General features: G+C 39.1%; 1 protein-coding gene across 1 annotated transcript in view; it reads right to left on the reverse strand.

Annotated features, from left to right (window-relative positions):
• LOC107822176 (THO complex subunit 2) overlaps positions 1-13,541 on the reverse strand; it is a 73,058-nt gene extending 59,517 nt beyond the window's left edge. The window contains exons 1-3 of the mRNA XM_075241112.1: positions 13,153-13,541; positions 12,664-12,789; positions 7,565-7,606 (exon numbers count right to left, since the gene is read on the reverse strand). Coding sequence (XP_075097213.1) covers positions 7,565-7,606; positions 12,664-12,789; positions 13,153-13,287 — 303 coding nt within the window. The 5' untranslated portion in view covers positions 13,288-13,541. The remainder of the gene's footprint in view (positions 1-7,564; positions 7,607-12,663; positions 12,790-13,152) is intronic.
• Between the last annotated feature and the right edge of the window lie 222 nt (positions 13,542-13,763).

The following is a 13,763-nucleotide window of genomic DNA, read 5'->3' on the forward strand; positions in this document are numbered from 1 at the left end:
GGTTGGCAACCACCTCTTTTTCTCCTATAAAGAGGAGTGCTTTCTTTTAGTGTAAAAACTTAACTTCGGTGAATGATATTACATTTAGAGTTCTTAAGATAAATTCGTGTTTGATATCTCTGATTCCTTCTTCTTGGTATTCTTAGAAGGCAGTAGCACCATTACTAACTGTTTTCTAATGTTACTCACGAAGCTGTCAAGGTCGGAATCTAAGTTTTGGCTCATCTCTCAAATAAAGGCGTTTGATTCCTTTGATAACCAATACGTCGTACTTGGATCTTCTCAAACCCTAAATTAACTATTTTCTTGGAATTTTTGGATCTTTTTGCTTGAATTTCCACACATCCTCTTGTTTTAATTATATTACTTCATTGCTTCCAGAGTATTAGGCTAAAAACATCCTTGAACTATGCCCTAAATCTAAGGTACATCCTTGTACTATCACATTAACAAAAAACATCCCTAAACTATATAAGAATTTAGCAACTTTCATCTACCGTTAGAAAATGTTAAAAACAGCACACAACAAAAACCTAACTCGTAAACCCATCTTCTCTCATTTCCTTCTGGGGGATCATCACTATGACAAATCTCTTTCTTTTCTTCCTTCCTTTCTCCTCCTTCAATTTTTCTTTCTTTCTTTCTTCTTTCTTTGATTTGAGACAGAGATAACATGAAAGCGAAAAAAGAAAAAAGAAAAAAAAAAGAGCGAGAAATCCAGCATAAAAAACTATATTAATCTTTCCTTCTTCTACTCCATCTCTGAGGAATATGGCAATAGAACACATTGATCAGTATCAAGAACTATCTTAATCAGTCTTTCCTTTTAGATAAAGTGACATTAGACCATCGTGTTAGATTTATTCCCTGCTGACAGAAATAACAGTTGAAGGGACGACGTCGAATTGCTTTATGTCATGGAGTTTGTTAGTCGATTGTATATTGGCATGTAATTGAAATATCTGAACATCAAGGTTCGACCATTACGGAATTCACCAGTGGCAGCGCGGCGAAACTAATAAACTTCTCCCATAAAAAAAGCCATTCAAATCTTGTTATTACAAAAAACAGAATAAAGGATGCGAGTATTTTTCTCTGTTGAAAATGATTCAGCGTATTTTACGTCTATATGAGAAGCCTTCTGGACTTCGAACATATTCGATGCTCCAATGTCATGTTTTGAAAAGGGGAAGATGGATATTTGAAGGCAGCACTGTTTAAGACTAACTAATCTAGATACAAACAAATTTGCCGCCACTGCTCTTCATTGTGAAGAAGAAGAGATATGGGGAGATTATTTAGAGGATGAGGAGGTTACACCAGTACTACCTTGAGAGGGAACAAAGCCTTTATTATTGCCTTTGCTTCTGTTGGAACACGCCGTTTTTTGGAAAGATGAAGAGCTTCTTATTGTTGCTTTGACAGATTTCAACGCGACCTTCTTTCCTGTGCAGCTCGTATAGAGTGCGATGAATTCTAAAAGTCTAATGCTCATTATGCTTTCTCGGCAAATAACTGGGTGGTTTTTTTCTAGCCTTCACTACCAGAAGACAAGCCATGGATAATTCCTAAAAATCCTGAAAGCAACACGAGAGAAGGTGGCTTTTTAGGAGCTTTTGGTTGTGCACCGTTAGTTTTTTACCATTTCTTAACCATTGGATGAAAGCTGTTCGTTTTTTGATAGTTTAAGGATTTTTTTTTGCTCAATATGTTAATACACGCATGTAATTTAAGTTTGGGGCATAGATCAAGGATGATTTTAGCCAAAAACCCATTGCTTTTTGATGAAGTAAGGTATTTCATTAGAAAGGCATCAAGTAGATGCAATAGTTACAAAATCAGAATTACAGAAAAATAAGAGTTTGTAAGCCCCTTTAAGATGTGCTAAACTATAACTAAGGAGCTAACAAAGTCCAAAAGGTGATCAATGCTAATTACAGGGGTTAACTTCACCCACCTAAAAAGGGTAAGTAAACAATTAGCTTTAAGAGTGTTATTTGGAGTTGAGATTCCATCAAAGCATCTTTGGTTCCTTTCATTCCACAAACTCCCACAAATAACTGCAGGAATCATTAACCAGATCTCCTTGATGGCCTTATCAACTTCCCAAAGACTCCAGCTTGTGTATGCCTCTCTAATATGCGATGGTATGACCCAGTTCAAGCCGAAAAGACAAAAAAACATGTTCCACACATCAGTGGCAACTGGGCAATGCAAGAGCAGGTGACTGACATTCTCAGAGCTTTCCTTACACATGTAGCATCTGTTGACCAGTTGGAAGCCTCTTCTATTGAGATTATCCTGTGTTAAGCAGGCTTCATATAGAGCAATCCAGCTGAAACAAATAACCTTGGTGGGTAGTTTGGTCTTCCATATAAGTCTCCATGGCCAAGGGTCTGCGTCAAATACCTGGTTCTGAGTACAAATGTGCTTATAGCATTCTTTCACTGTAAAGATGCCCTTGTTCCCCCACTTCATAGTGTCGGGTAGATTCTCATCGATGGTGAAGACCTCCACTCTGGCTAACATGTCCATCAAGCTGTCCATTTCCCAATCTTGTATAGATCTTCTGAGGTGCACATCCCAAATATTGCCAGTTCTGTTCTGGGCAATGGAGGAATCCTTATCAAGGGCAATCTGGTAAATTGTGGGGTATTCAAACATGAGTGGGGTGTTGCTCGTTCATTTGTCTTTCCAAAATTTGATATGTGCTTCATTCCCTGCTTTGTAGTGAACATTCTGGACAAAGTCCTGTCCAAGTTTGCTAATGTACTTCCATGGCCCAACCCCATAAGGTGCAATGGCAATTTTAGTGCTCCAATTATCTCTCTTTCCATGCTTGGCATTGATTACCTCCTTCCAGAGGCTTTAATCACTTGTGCCATATCTCCATAGCCATTTCATTAGCAAGCTTTTGTTGTGGATGGTTAAGTCTCTGATACCCAGACCTCCTTTGAATTTTGGTTGCATGACCTTGTTCCACTTTATCAAGTGGAACTTATGAGAGTTGTTGTTCCCCTCCCATAAGAAATTCCTCTTGATCTTGTCTAGTTGACTTAGCACCTTTTTGGGAATGGGGAACAAAGACATGTGATATGTAGGGATACTATCGAGCACACTATTTATGAGAGTTAACCTACCACCCATTGATAGGTATTGCATCTGCCATGATGCTAATCTCTTCTCAAATTTCTCAATGACTCCATTCCATACCTCGCAACTCTTGAATTTAGCCCCCAATGGGAGACCTAGGTAGGTCGTAGGAAGTGCTCCAATAGCACAGCCCATGATACTAGACAATTCCTCTAAGTTTGGCACATTGTTTACCGGATAGATGATGCTTTTCAACTTGTTGACATGTAGCCCTGATAAAGCCTCAAATAGCAGAAGAGTCAGATTCAAGTATAGAATTTGAGATCTTTCTGCCTCACAGAAGATCAAAGTATCATCGGCATACAGTAGATGTGATACTTTGACAGTGTTCTCAACATTTAAACCAACTCTGAAACCCTGAATCCATTGCATTTGTCTGGCCTTCTCCAACATTTTGCTCAGTCCCTCCATGGCTAGGATGAAAAGGAAAGGTGAGAGTGGATCTCCCTGCCTTATCCCTTTTTGCGGAGAGAAAAAACCCACAGGTCCTCTGTTAACAATAATTGAGTATTTCACTGTTGAAATACTAAATCTGATCCACTTGATCCACTTTTCCCCAAATCCCATCTTCCTTAAAATAGAGATAAGGTAAGACCAATTAAGTTGATCAAAGGCCTTCTCGATATCTAGTTTGCACATAACCCCAGGTTCACCGCTTTTAATCCTCCAGTCTAGTACCTCATTAGCAATGAGAGTTGCATCAGTTATTTGTCTGTGTTTAATGAAGGCATTCTGATGGTTGGAGACTAGCTTCCCAATTACCTTCTTCAGCCTTTCTGCTAGTATCTTTGTTGTAATCTTGTAAACACTTCCAATGAGACTAATTGGCCTATAGTCTCTGAGTTCAATTGCTCCTTTCTTTTTGGGGATCAGAGCGATGAAAGATGCATTACATGATCTCACCATGTAACACTGCTGGTGAAAGTGGTTGAGCGCCCCCATCACCTCTGGCTTGATAAAGTCCCATGTCTTTTGAAAAAAGGCCATAGTAAATCCATCTGGACCAGGTGCTTTATCTGGAGCGCATGACTGGACAACGGCATGCACCTCTTCTTCCTCAAAAGCTTTTTCTAACATCTCCCTGTCTTCACTCGATAATCTGGCTACATCATCAAAATTAGCACTGGGCCTCCAGGTTTCACTCTCAGTGTACAGGTTCTGGTAATAGTTCAAAATCTCTTCTTTGATCACTTCCTTATCATCTGTTATTTCATTATCCACTTTGAGCTTGTCAATATTGTTGTTCCTCCTGTGTGAGTTTGCAATTGTTTGGAAGTATCTTGTGTTCCTGTCTCCTTCTTTGAGCCACAAACATCTTGATTTTTGCATCCATGAGATTTCTTCAGCTTTAGCCAATTCCATTAGCTCCGCTTTCAGGTTCACTACCATTTGCTTCTCAACTTGTGTTAAAGCTCTGTTTTCTGCTGTCTGATCTAAAATTGAGAGCTCCTCCAAGGCCTTGGTTCTTTTTGCTTCCACTTTGCCACAGACATCTCTGTTCCAGTTGCTTAAGTCCTTTTTTAAATTCCTCAATTTTTGTACTAGTATAAAATCTGGGCTGCCACTTATGACGTAACTCTGCCACCACTCCTTCACCATGTCAATGAACCCTTCTTGTTGCAGCCACATGTTTTCGAACTTGAAATAAGAAGGTGTTGTGTCCCATTCCCCACTCTCCAGCAGAAGAGGTTTGTGATCAGATAGAGCTCTTGGGAGGGCCAACTGATTGATTGCTTTGAAGCTTTCATTCCACTCAGAGGATATAAGGAACCTATCAATCCTAGAGGCCTGTAAACAATCCTCCCCCCTTGCCCAAGTGTATTGTGCCCCTTGGAGAGGTAAATCTAGTAGCTGCAGGTCCATAATAATGTCTGAAAAACTCCTCATAGCCCTGGATCTTCTAGTGCAGTTGAGTCTTTCATTTTCGAATCTACATACGTTAAAATCCCCTCCAATCACCCATTGTTCAGTCCATATACCTCTAACAGCTCCTAGTTCATGCCACAATTCCTTCCTCTCTGCATTGGTGTGTGGACCATACACACCTGTGAAAGCCCATCTGAAATCTTCTTGTAAACTATCAAGAAAGCATGTGATTGAGAAGCTGCCTTGGTGCGAATCATTACATTTCCAAAGCCTTCTGTCCCACATAACTACAATACCACCCCTGGTTCCAGATGCCTTTAGTTCTGCCCATTCAACCCATCTATTCCCCCATATTTGATAAAACATACTTGCAGGAATGTCTTCCATTTTAGTTTCCTGAAGACACACAATGTCTGCTCTCCATTCTCGAACTAATGAGCCGAGAGTGCTCCTTTTATTCTTTTCATTAAGTCCCCTAATGTTCCAACCGAGAACTTTGACTTTCATCTGGGTGCTGCTTTGTAGTACCTGCCCCTACCGCTTCCGCATTTCCTTTTAATTATTTCCTCAATTCGTGCATCTTCCCATCCTTTTGTGTTGTCAACGTTCCTCAACAAAATGAGCAATTACACAAGCAAAGTCAGTTTCAATGATAGAGATGATGTCCTCCATAAAGTAGCTCAACACAAATTTGATTCAAGGGCCATGAGGATTCATTTTCAAGAGCCATGAGGATTCATTTTCAAGAGCCATGAGGGAGGTCTCTGAAATAATAGATGTTAATTGTGTTATTAAACAAGTACCAGCTAAGAGTACCAACAGCAACCACTATGTTGCTGAAACTTACAAAGATAAAACAATCACATCCACCATTAAAGTCTCAATCCTATCTAGCACCATACTTCTCCCAAGTCAACAATGGCAAACCTCTAACTTTTTTAAATTAAAGAATGGGTTTCATAACAAAATAGCACACAATAACGATGTAGTACTCTTTATTTCCTCCATCCGGAGACTTGACCCACTTCGATAGCTTGAGACGTTTTTGACAAGTTAAATGGAAAAAAGGTTGGCATCATGACAGAGAAAGTATCTATCTTTAGGTGGCAGGTTGACTCTCATAAACAATATCTTGGATAGCATCCTCACCTATTTTATGTCACTCTTCCCTTTTCCAGCTAAGGTGCAGAAGCAGCTAGACAAAATCAGGAGATCCTTTTTATGGGAAGATAATAACCAGGGTCACAAGTTTCAGCCGGTGCAATGTCCCAAGGTTATTCTTCCTAAATCACTGGGAGGGCTTGGAATGAAGGACTTGGCAGTTCACAGTAGAAGCATGCTAATGAAATGGCACTGGAGATACAATCAAGAAGAGGTTGGCCTTTGGAAAGATGTAACCACAGCTAAGTATGGATGCTCCAACCACTAGTGTACCAAACCTGTCGGGACACTTCATGGTACTGGGCTATGGAAGAGTATAATTGCCCTTCTGGATCAGTTCTCATCCAACAACTCTTTCCGGGCGGGAAATGGGGTCAAAATAAAATTATGGAAGGACAAATAGATAGGAAAAACACCACTAAAAGAAACCTTCCCCAGTCTGTTTCTTATTGTAAATAACCCTGACTCCTCCATAGCACAAAACAGGGAGGGCAACACTCGGAGCCCATCATTGAGAAGCATCTGCAGGATTGGGAAATTGATGACTTAATGGCTCTTCTTGGAACTTTGGAGTCTCATCCAGTGAACAACCGAGCAGTATATAGATTGAAGTGAGGTAATACTAGAGGAGTATACTCAGTTAAGGCAGTCGATGCAGAGATGAGCTACAACAAAGTTCTAACATACCTATGGCCTTGGAAATTAATTGGGAGGACTAAGGTTATGTGTTTTTGCTGGGAAGTATTAAATGGAGCATGCTTAACCCAGCATAACCTAACTAAAAGAGGTTTCCAACTAGCCAATGATGCAACATGTGCCACACACGTTCAAAGTCCATCCCACAATTGTTCATTCACTGCCACCTAGCTGCAGATATCTTGAAGTTCTTAACCATTTTTGTACTGAACTGGTCTATATCCAATTCAGTCGGAGAGCTTTATGAAGCATGGGGTCTCAGGCGAGCTGACAAAGCCATCAAGCACATCTGGCTCATGGTGCCAGCCTATATCTTTTGGTGCATTTGGATTGAAAGAAACCACAGATGTCTTGATGGTATTTCAACTCCTACAAGCTATCTGAAAGCTTGATGTTTGGTTAACCTTTTTGGTTGGGTGAATCATTCTCCTGTAAATTACTCTGATATGTTTCTGGATTTGTCAGCTCCTTAGCCTTATGATAGTCTTTTTTGTATTACAGCTGACATTTTTCTTTTTTTGCAATTTAAGCATCTTCTTGATGCATTTTGAAGACATTTCACCTACCTTATCCAAAAAAAAGGAAATAATAATAATTATAGCCTCAAATGCTAAACCGTCTCAAAAACAAAAAAAAAAAGACACGATTAAGGCACACAAAAGAATAAAGGGAGAAATCTCTGGCTAACCAGCTTGATAAGACGCTGACGATTTTCTCCCGGCATCAAAAGCTGCAAACAAAATATTCCCAACATATCAGTATGATAAGTGCCGTAAAAGAACTTTAAAAATTTCATTGCATAAATTAGCAAGTGGATTGACAAGGAACAAGAGGCAACTAGACTATGAAGTAATGATGATCTCCCATACAAATAAAAAAAAAAAGAGGCTTATCCAAATTTTTCTCTTGTTTGATATGTGAAACCAAAAGAATTATATAAGCCATATTAACATGTGTAGAGTAATTTTATGAAAATTATGTCGAAACTAGGGTCGGAACTTGAACTGTAGAACCTTTGCTCTGGAATCTGGATTGATTTCGAAGGATTGATTTTCTTGGAAAACAATTAAGCATTTGGAAATAGTTTTAGAAGAACAGGTTTTAGCTTAAGAAAAAATCAGGATAGTATTGCAATTTTGCAATTGTCAAAAAAGACAGGCAGCATTGCAATTGAAAAGGGGGCCTTCTTTGGATAATGGACGACTCCTTCGTTTTTAGCCAAGCTGCAGGTTTGTTTAGAAACCAAATTTTGGTTTCTGAACCAAATGGTCCCTTTAATAATTAAAAGGATCCTTAGATGAAGAGGCCATCTGAATCCGAAAGCCAAATTTTCCATAAAAGAATAAGACATGTTGATAGTTGGTTTAATACCAAAATCATCACGGTCTACATCTGTATCATTAAATGAATTCTGATTCTTGTAATTTGTGGGAGTTGTACAGAATATCGCCCATACATACGTGTCACAAATCTTGAGAACATTTCAAAGAAAAGTGTCACTTGAATTACTACTAATCATGCTTCCTTCATTCTTTTATCCGGAGCACAGATTCCACTACTCTCTATATAAAAGATTTGCAAGGCTTTAGAGTACAAATAGACAATAGGAAAAAAAAACACAAAATCACATAGCGGACTTTTTGAATGCTTTTCTATCTTATATATGGTAGATATTATGGTTACCAAGATGCTGCACTATACTTATGGGGACTAGTTACTTAAATCTCCTCTGCAGATAACTCTGTGGAATTCAAAGTACATGGCCATCTCGTACCTTCTAAATGTGTAACAAAACTATCCGATATCATGCTAGTCTTACTTTTACAAGTACTGCATGTTACTTTTTTTTCCTTTTTTTGATTTACCAAATATTGGCTAGAGTTATCATTTTGTCATTTGAATTTATAATTTATTTTGTACTTTCACTACGAAGCCTTCTCTAAAAAAAAAAAAAAGGAGCAGCACGGTGCAATAAGCTCGTCTGGGGAAGGACCGGACCACAAGGATCTATTGTACGCAGTCTTACCCTGCATTTTTGCAAGAGCTAAGGGTTCTTTAACAAGAACAACAACAACGGCCCAGTATAATCCCACAAGCGGGGTCTGGGGAGGGTAATATGTACGAAGACCTTACCCCTATTTCGAGGGGAAAAGAGGTTGTTTCCAGGAGACCCTCGGCTCAAGAAAGCAACAAGAGACGATATATGAGTACCATTAATAGACTCATAATAAAATAACAGCAATATACGAGATACGGAATACGAAATACGAAATAGATAAATGGTATAGTAAAACCAGCAGATAACGCCCTGCATCAGTAGACGACCAGTAGCATCCTCAGACTAACTCCTAACTGGCTAGTCTCACTCTATTGTGCTGTAGAAATATTCACAACTTTCCTCTAACCTACAATCTTAATGCTCGACCTCCACAATTCCCTGTCAAGGGCCATGTCCTCAGTAATCCTAAGTCACGCCATGTCTTGTCTGATCACCTCTCCCCAATACTTCTTAGGTCGCCCTCTAACTCTTCTCGTGCCCACCACAGCCAGCCGCTCACACCTCCTCACCGGTGCATCAGTGCTCCTCCTTTGAATGTGTCCTTCCCGCATCTTGTCCTCCATGGGAGCCACGCCCACCTTCTCTCGAATAACTTCATTCCTAATCTTATCCATCCTTGTATGTCCGCACATCCACCTTAACATCCTTATCTTTGCTACTTTCATCTTCTGGATGTGTGAGTTCTTAACTGGCCAACACTCAGTCTCATACAACATGGCAGGCCTAACCACTACTCTATAAAACTTACCTTTTAGTAACGGTGGCACTTTCCTGTCACACAGGACTCCCGACGCTAACCTCCACTTCATCCACCCCACCCCTATACGGTGTGTGACATCCTCGTCGATCTCCCCGATCCCCTGAATAACCGATCCAAGGTACTTAAAACTACCCCTCTTGGGAATGACTTGAAAGTCAAGCCTCACTTCCACTCCCGCTTCCGTCGGCTCAACCCCAAATTTGCACTCGAGGTATTCCGTCTTCGGCCTGCCCAACTTGAAACCTTTAGACTCAAGAGCATGTCTCCAAATCTCTAGCCTCTCGTTGACGTCGCCTCGTGTCTCGTCAATTAGAATAATGTCATCAGCAAATAGCATACACCATGGCACCTCCCCTTGAATATGATGAGTTAGTGCATCCATCACCAGGGCAAATAGGAATGGGCTGAGCGCAGACCCTTAGTGCAACCCCGTAACAATTGGAAAATGCTTGGAGTCGCCTCCTACTGTCCTAACCCGAGTCTTAGCTCCAGCATACATGTCTTTAATCACCCTAATGTACGCAACCGGGACCCCTTTATCCTCTAAGCAGCTCCATAAGACCTTCCTAGGAACCTTGTCGTACGCTTTCTCCAGATCAATAAACACCATGTGGAGATCCTTCTTCCTATCCCTGTATTGTTCCACCATTCTCCTAATAAGGTGGATAGCTTCTGTGGTAGGTCACCCCAGCATGAACCCGAACTGGTTGTCTGAAATAGACACTGTCCTTCACACTCTCATTTCTACCACTCTCTCCCAAACTTTCATGGTATGACTCAATAATTTGATACCCCTATAGTTGTTACAGCTCTGGACATCACCTTTGTTCTTATACAGCGGAACCATTGTACTCCACCTCCACTCTTCAGGCATCCTATTAGTCTTGAATATAACATTAAACAACCCAGTAAGCCATTCCAAGCCTGCTCTACCCACACACCTCCAAAGTTCAACTGGAATTTCGTCTGGCCCGGTAGCTCTGCCCCTTCTCATCTTAAGCATTGCCTCCATGACCTCATCGATCTCAATGTCCCTACAATTACTTAATTCATGGGACTGTCGGCATTCCTCAATTCCCCTAGTACAATATCCTGATCCCCTTCTTCACTTAGAAGTTTATGAAAGTAGGTCTGCCACCTCCTCTTAAATTCATTAAGGGCTCTTTAACAAAAAGTAAAATTAACTGATTTCACATGCAGTCCATAATTTCAATATCCTTCTAACATGTGGATGAAAGATGTATGCAAGAAAGTTTATTATGTAGAAACAACGCTAGAAATAGAAAAATAGAAGTTATTTCAATTGAAGGGTTTTTTTTGGTTGGGGGGGAGTTACCAGAAATGAAATGATATGGGAGAGCATTAGCTCTTCCGAGAAGTCCTTTACATGATTGCCTTGAATAATTTTCAATTGAAATTATGTATTGTAGCAACATTATTGAAAAGAGATTTTTCAGAAAATCTTCTACCTTTTAAAGTAGAGTGACTATATAATAAAACTGTATTTCAAGAAAAATTATATGTTTAAAATCCTTTATTAGAAACTATGACAAGTGAAATTTGAATAATTTTCCTTCAAAAAAATGTCTATGCATTTCAAATGTCAGAAAAATTAGTCCATTCACATCATCAAAACTAGTCAAGTTACACAACCTAAAATGTGGCAATTATTATAGTATGAAAAATCAAGGAAAATTCTCATAATTAAGATGAAGAATACAGGAAGTTTGTGTTACTTTAATAAGGAAATCGTTCAACAAGCACAGCTTTGCTAGCCCAAGATATTGCTCCCTGTGTTGCACAAAGTAGCAACCAATTTCTGTGGTAAAAGTAGCACTATATAGAGGGGGTGTAAGAAGAATCAGCTAACTGTGAGGGGAATAGAAATCGAGACTAGAATTCCCAAATTTCAGTATCTCGAACAAGAAGAAGTTAACCGTCCAAGAGATAGACATTGACACTTGCATTCTTTATTTTATTCTTGTAATTAGGATAAGGAATACCGGAAATTTGTGTTATAATAATAAGAAAATCATTTAACCAAACAGAGTTGCTAGCCCAAGATATTGCTCCTCATGTTGGACAAAGTAGCAACCAAATTCTATGGTAAAAGTAGCGAAATTGAGGGGATGGAAGCAGAATCAGATACCTTTGCAAGGAATAGATATTGAGACTCGCAGTCCCTTCTGCAGTTTCTCGAGTGAGATGAAGATATAGCACAAGGGAGCTTAAGATTACCCGCGGGGGAGGGGGGAGTTCGTTGGGATAACGCAGAACCTTCAGAATAATATATAATGCCATTATAAAGCCGATATTCGACTGAATATGCTATTCATCAAACTAAGCTAGTCCGAAGAAATAGAATTCATAGAACTCTTATAAGAAATTTTATGTTTCGTGTTTGAAGTTTGTAAGCCAAAATCAAGTGGTGTTTATTTAATGTCTAAAGCATTAAGTAAATATGCGGCAATAAATGTTAGAGAAAATGCACGTGATGCATATAAAGATAACCCTTTCATCGCATTTTATTCATCCATTTTCGCTTCTTAAGTCACAGAAAGTGATAATTAAGATTTTACTTTTTTTACAACCGAGAAATCCCGAAGAGCTGGGTGGGGTATGGTTCTAAACTCGGTGGATAACGGGACCAGGGTTCTACGCCTTCTCCGCTTAAATACCAGACTTTTATCTACGGTAGGGTTAGTGCTCATTAAGGTTTTAAAATGTACTAAGATATCTTTTTTTAAAATGTACTAACATATCATTTTAAATGGATTGGAGTACTTGGAACTAATAGGACTTCTCATTTAGTTTCGAGATCGCAACATTTCATTTCCTAACCTGACGTATCAATGTCAAACAAGTCCAAAATATGGTCAAATTGACTTGAAAAGGTAAACATTAAGGACAGTAATTTCAGGATTAAGACAGCAGAACAAAAAGAAGAAAGTGGAATATGAAAACTCACATCCTGAGCCATTTGGCTAACAATATCAGCCAAACTCGACCCTAGCTCCTCCTGGGAAGCATAATCCACAAACTCCACAGACTCCAATGCCACTTTACATTTCTGAATGGGCAATTCACCACAAACCTAAAACGGCCCAAAACAATCAATCCACAAACCTCCTCAAAGTAATAAACCAAAGTCCATCAACGTTAACAAAAATATCCTTTAAGCGCCTGTTTGGTTTGAATTCTTTTACGTGATCTAATCAGTATGTTTCTAAATCAGTAAACTTACAAAAAGAAAATACTACTTTGTAGGAAATAACCATCTATTAATTCAAGAATCAATTATCTAATAATCAGCTGTTTCATTCGTAAAATATCAGTTTGTTAGCAAAAAGGCAACTAATATTTCAAAACAAAACAAAAAGATGAAATTTTTACCCAATTACATAATAATGAGGAAGTTTTTGGGGGGCTAGAAAAGCAAACATGAATAAAAGAATACCATAACGGAGCAGAGCTCATAGAGAAAGCGAAGAGTGGGAAGTGGTTCAGAGAACTTGAAGCTGCTGTTGCCATTTTTCAACTCTTTGATGCACTCCTCTGTAACGTACAAAAACTCCAAACCTGAAACTGACATTCTTTCCGTACTAGCTTTGCTGGTTAAGAAGATAAAGCCGTTGAGAATTGAAAAGAAAACCCAAACCCTAATTTGAGGGTTTTTCCATGACAGAGAGTGATTCTCTAGGGTTTCAGAGAAAATGGTGTGTCAAGAAATTTCCCAATTCCTCTTTTTTACTGGTTTTTACGATTTAGCTCATTTTGGTGTTGAAAAGGCCGTCGGCATCTTCTCACCCCACCCCAGCCCACCCACCTCATTAATACTTATTAGATGATTACAAAATTTTGTGAAATTTTGAATTTAAAAGCAAATATATTTTACATGAAGAATACCCACCTTACATAGAAAATGAGAAACGAATCACACCTCGGCTATGAGTTTTATGCAATATTTTTTTTTTTTGCTAAAATGGAAATATTATTAAAAGCTAAGAAAAACAGGTAGTATAGTTTGTACATGTGGGGAGAGTTCTTCTTATACAAGTGTTTGAACAG

Source organism: Nicotiana tabacum, chromosome 20 (genome assembly GCF_000715075.1).
Source record: "Nicotiana tabacum cultivar K326 chromosome 20, ASM71507v2, whole genome shotgun sequence".
Classification (NCBI taxonomy): Eukaryota; Viridiplantae; Streptophyta; class Magnoliopsida; order Solanales; family Solanaceae; genus Nicotiana; species Nicotiana tabacum.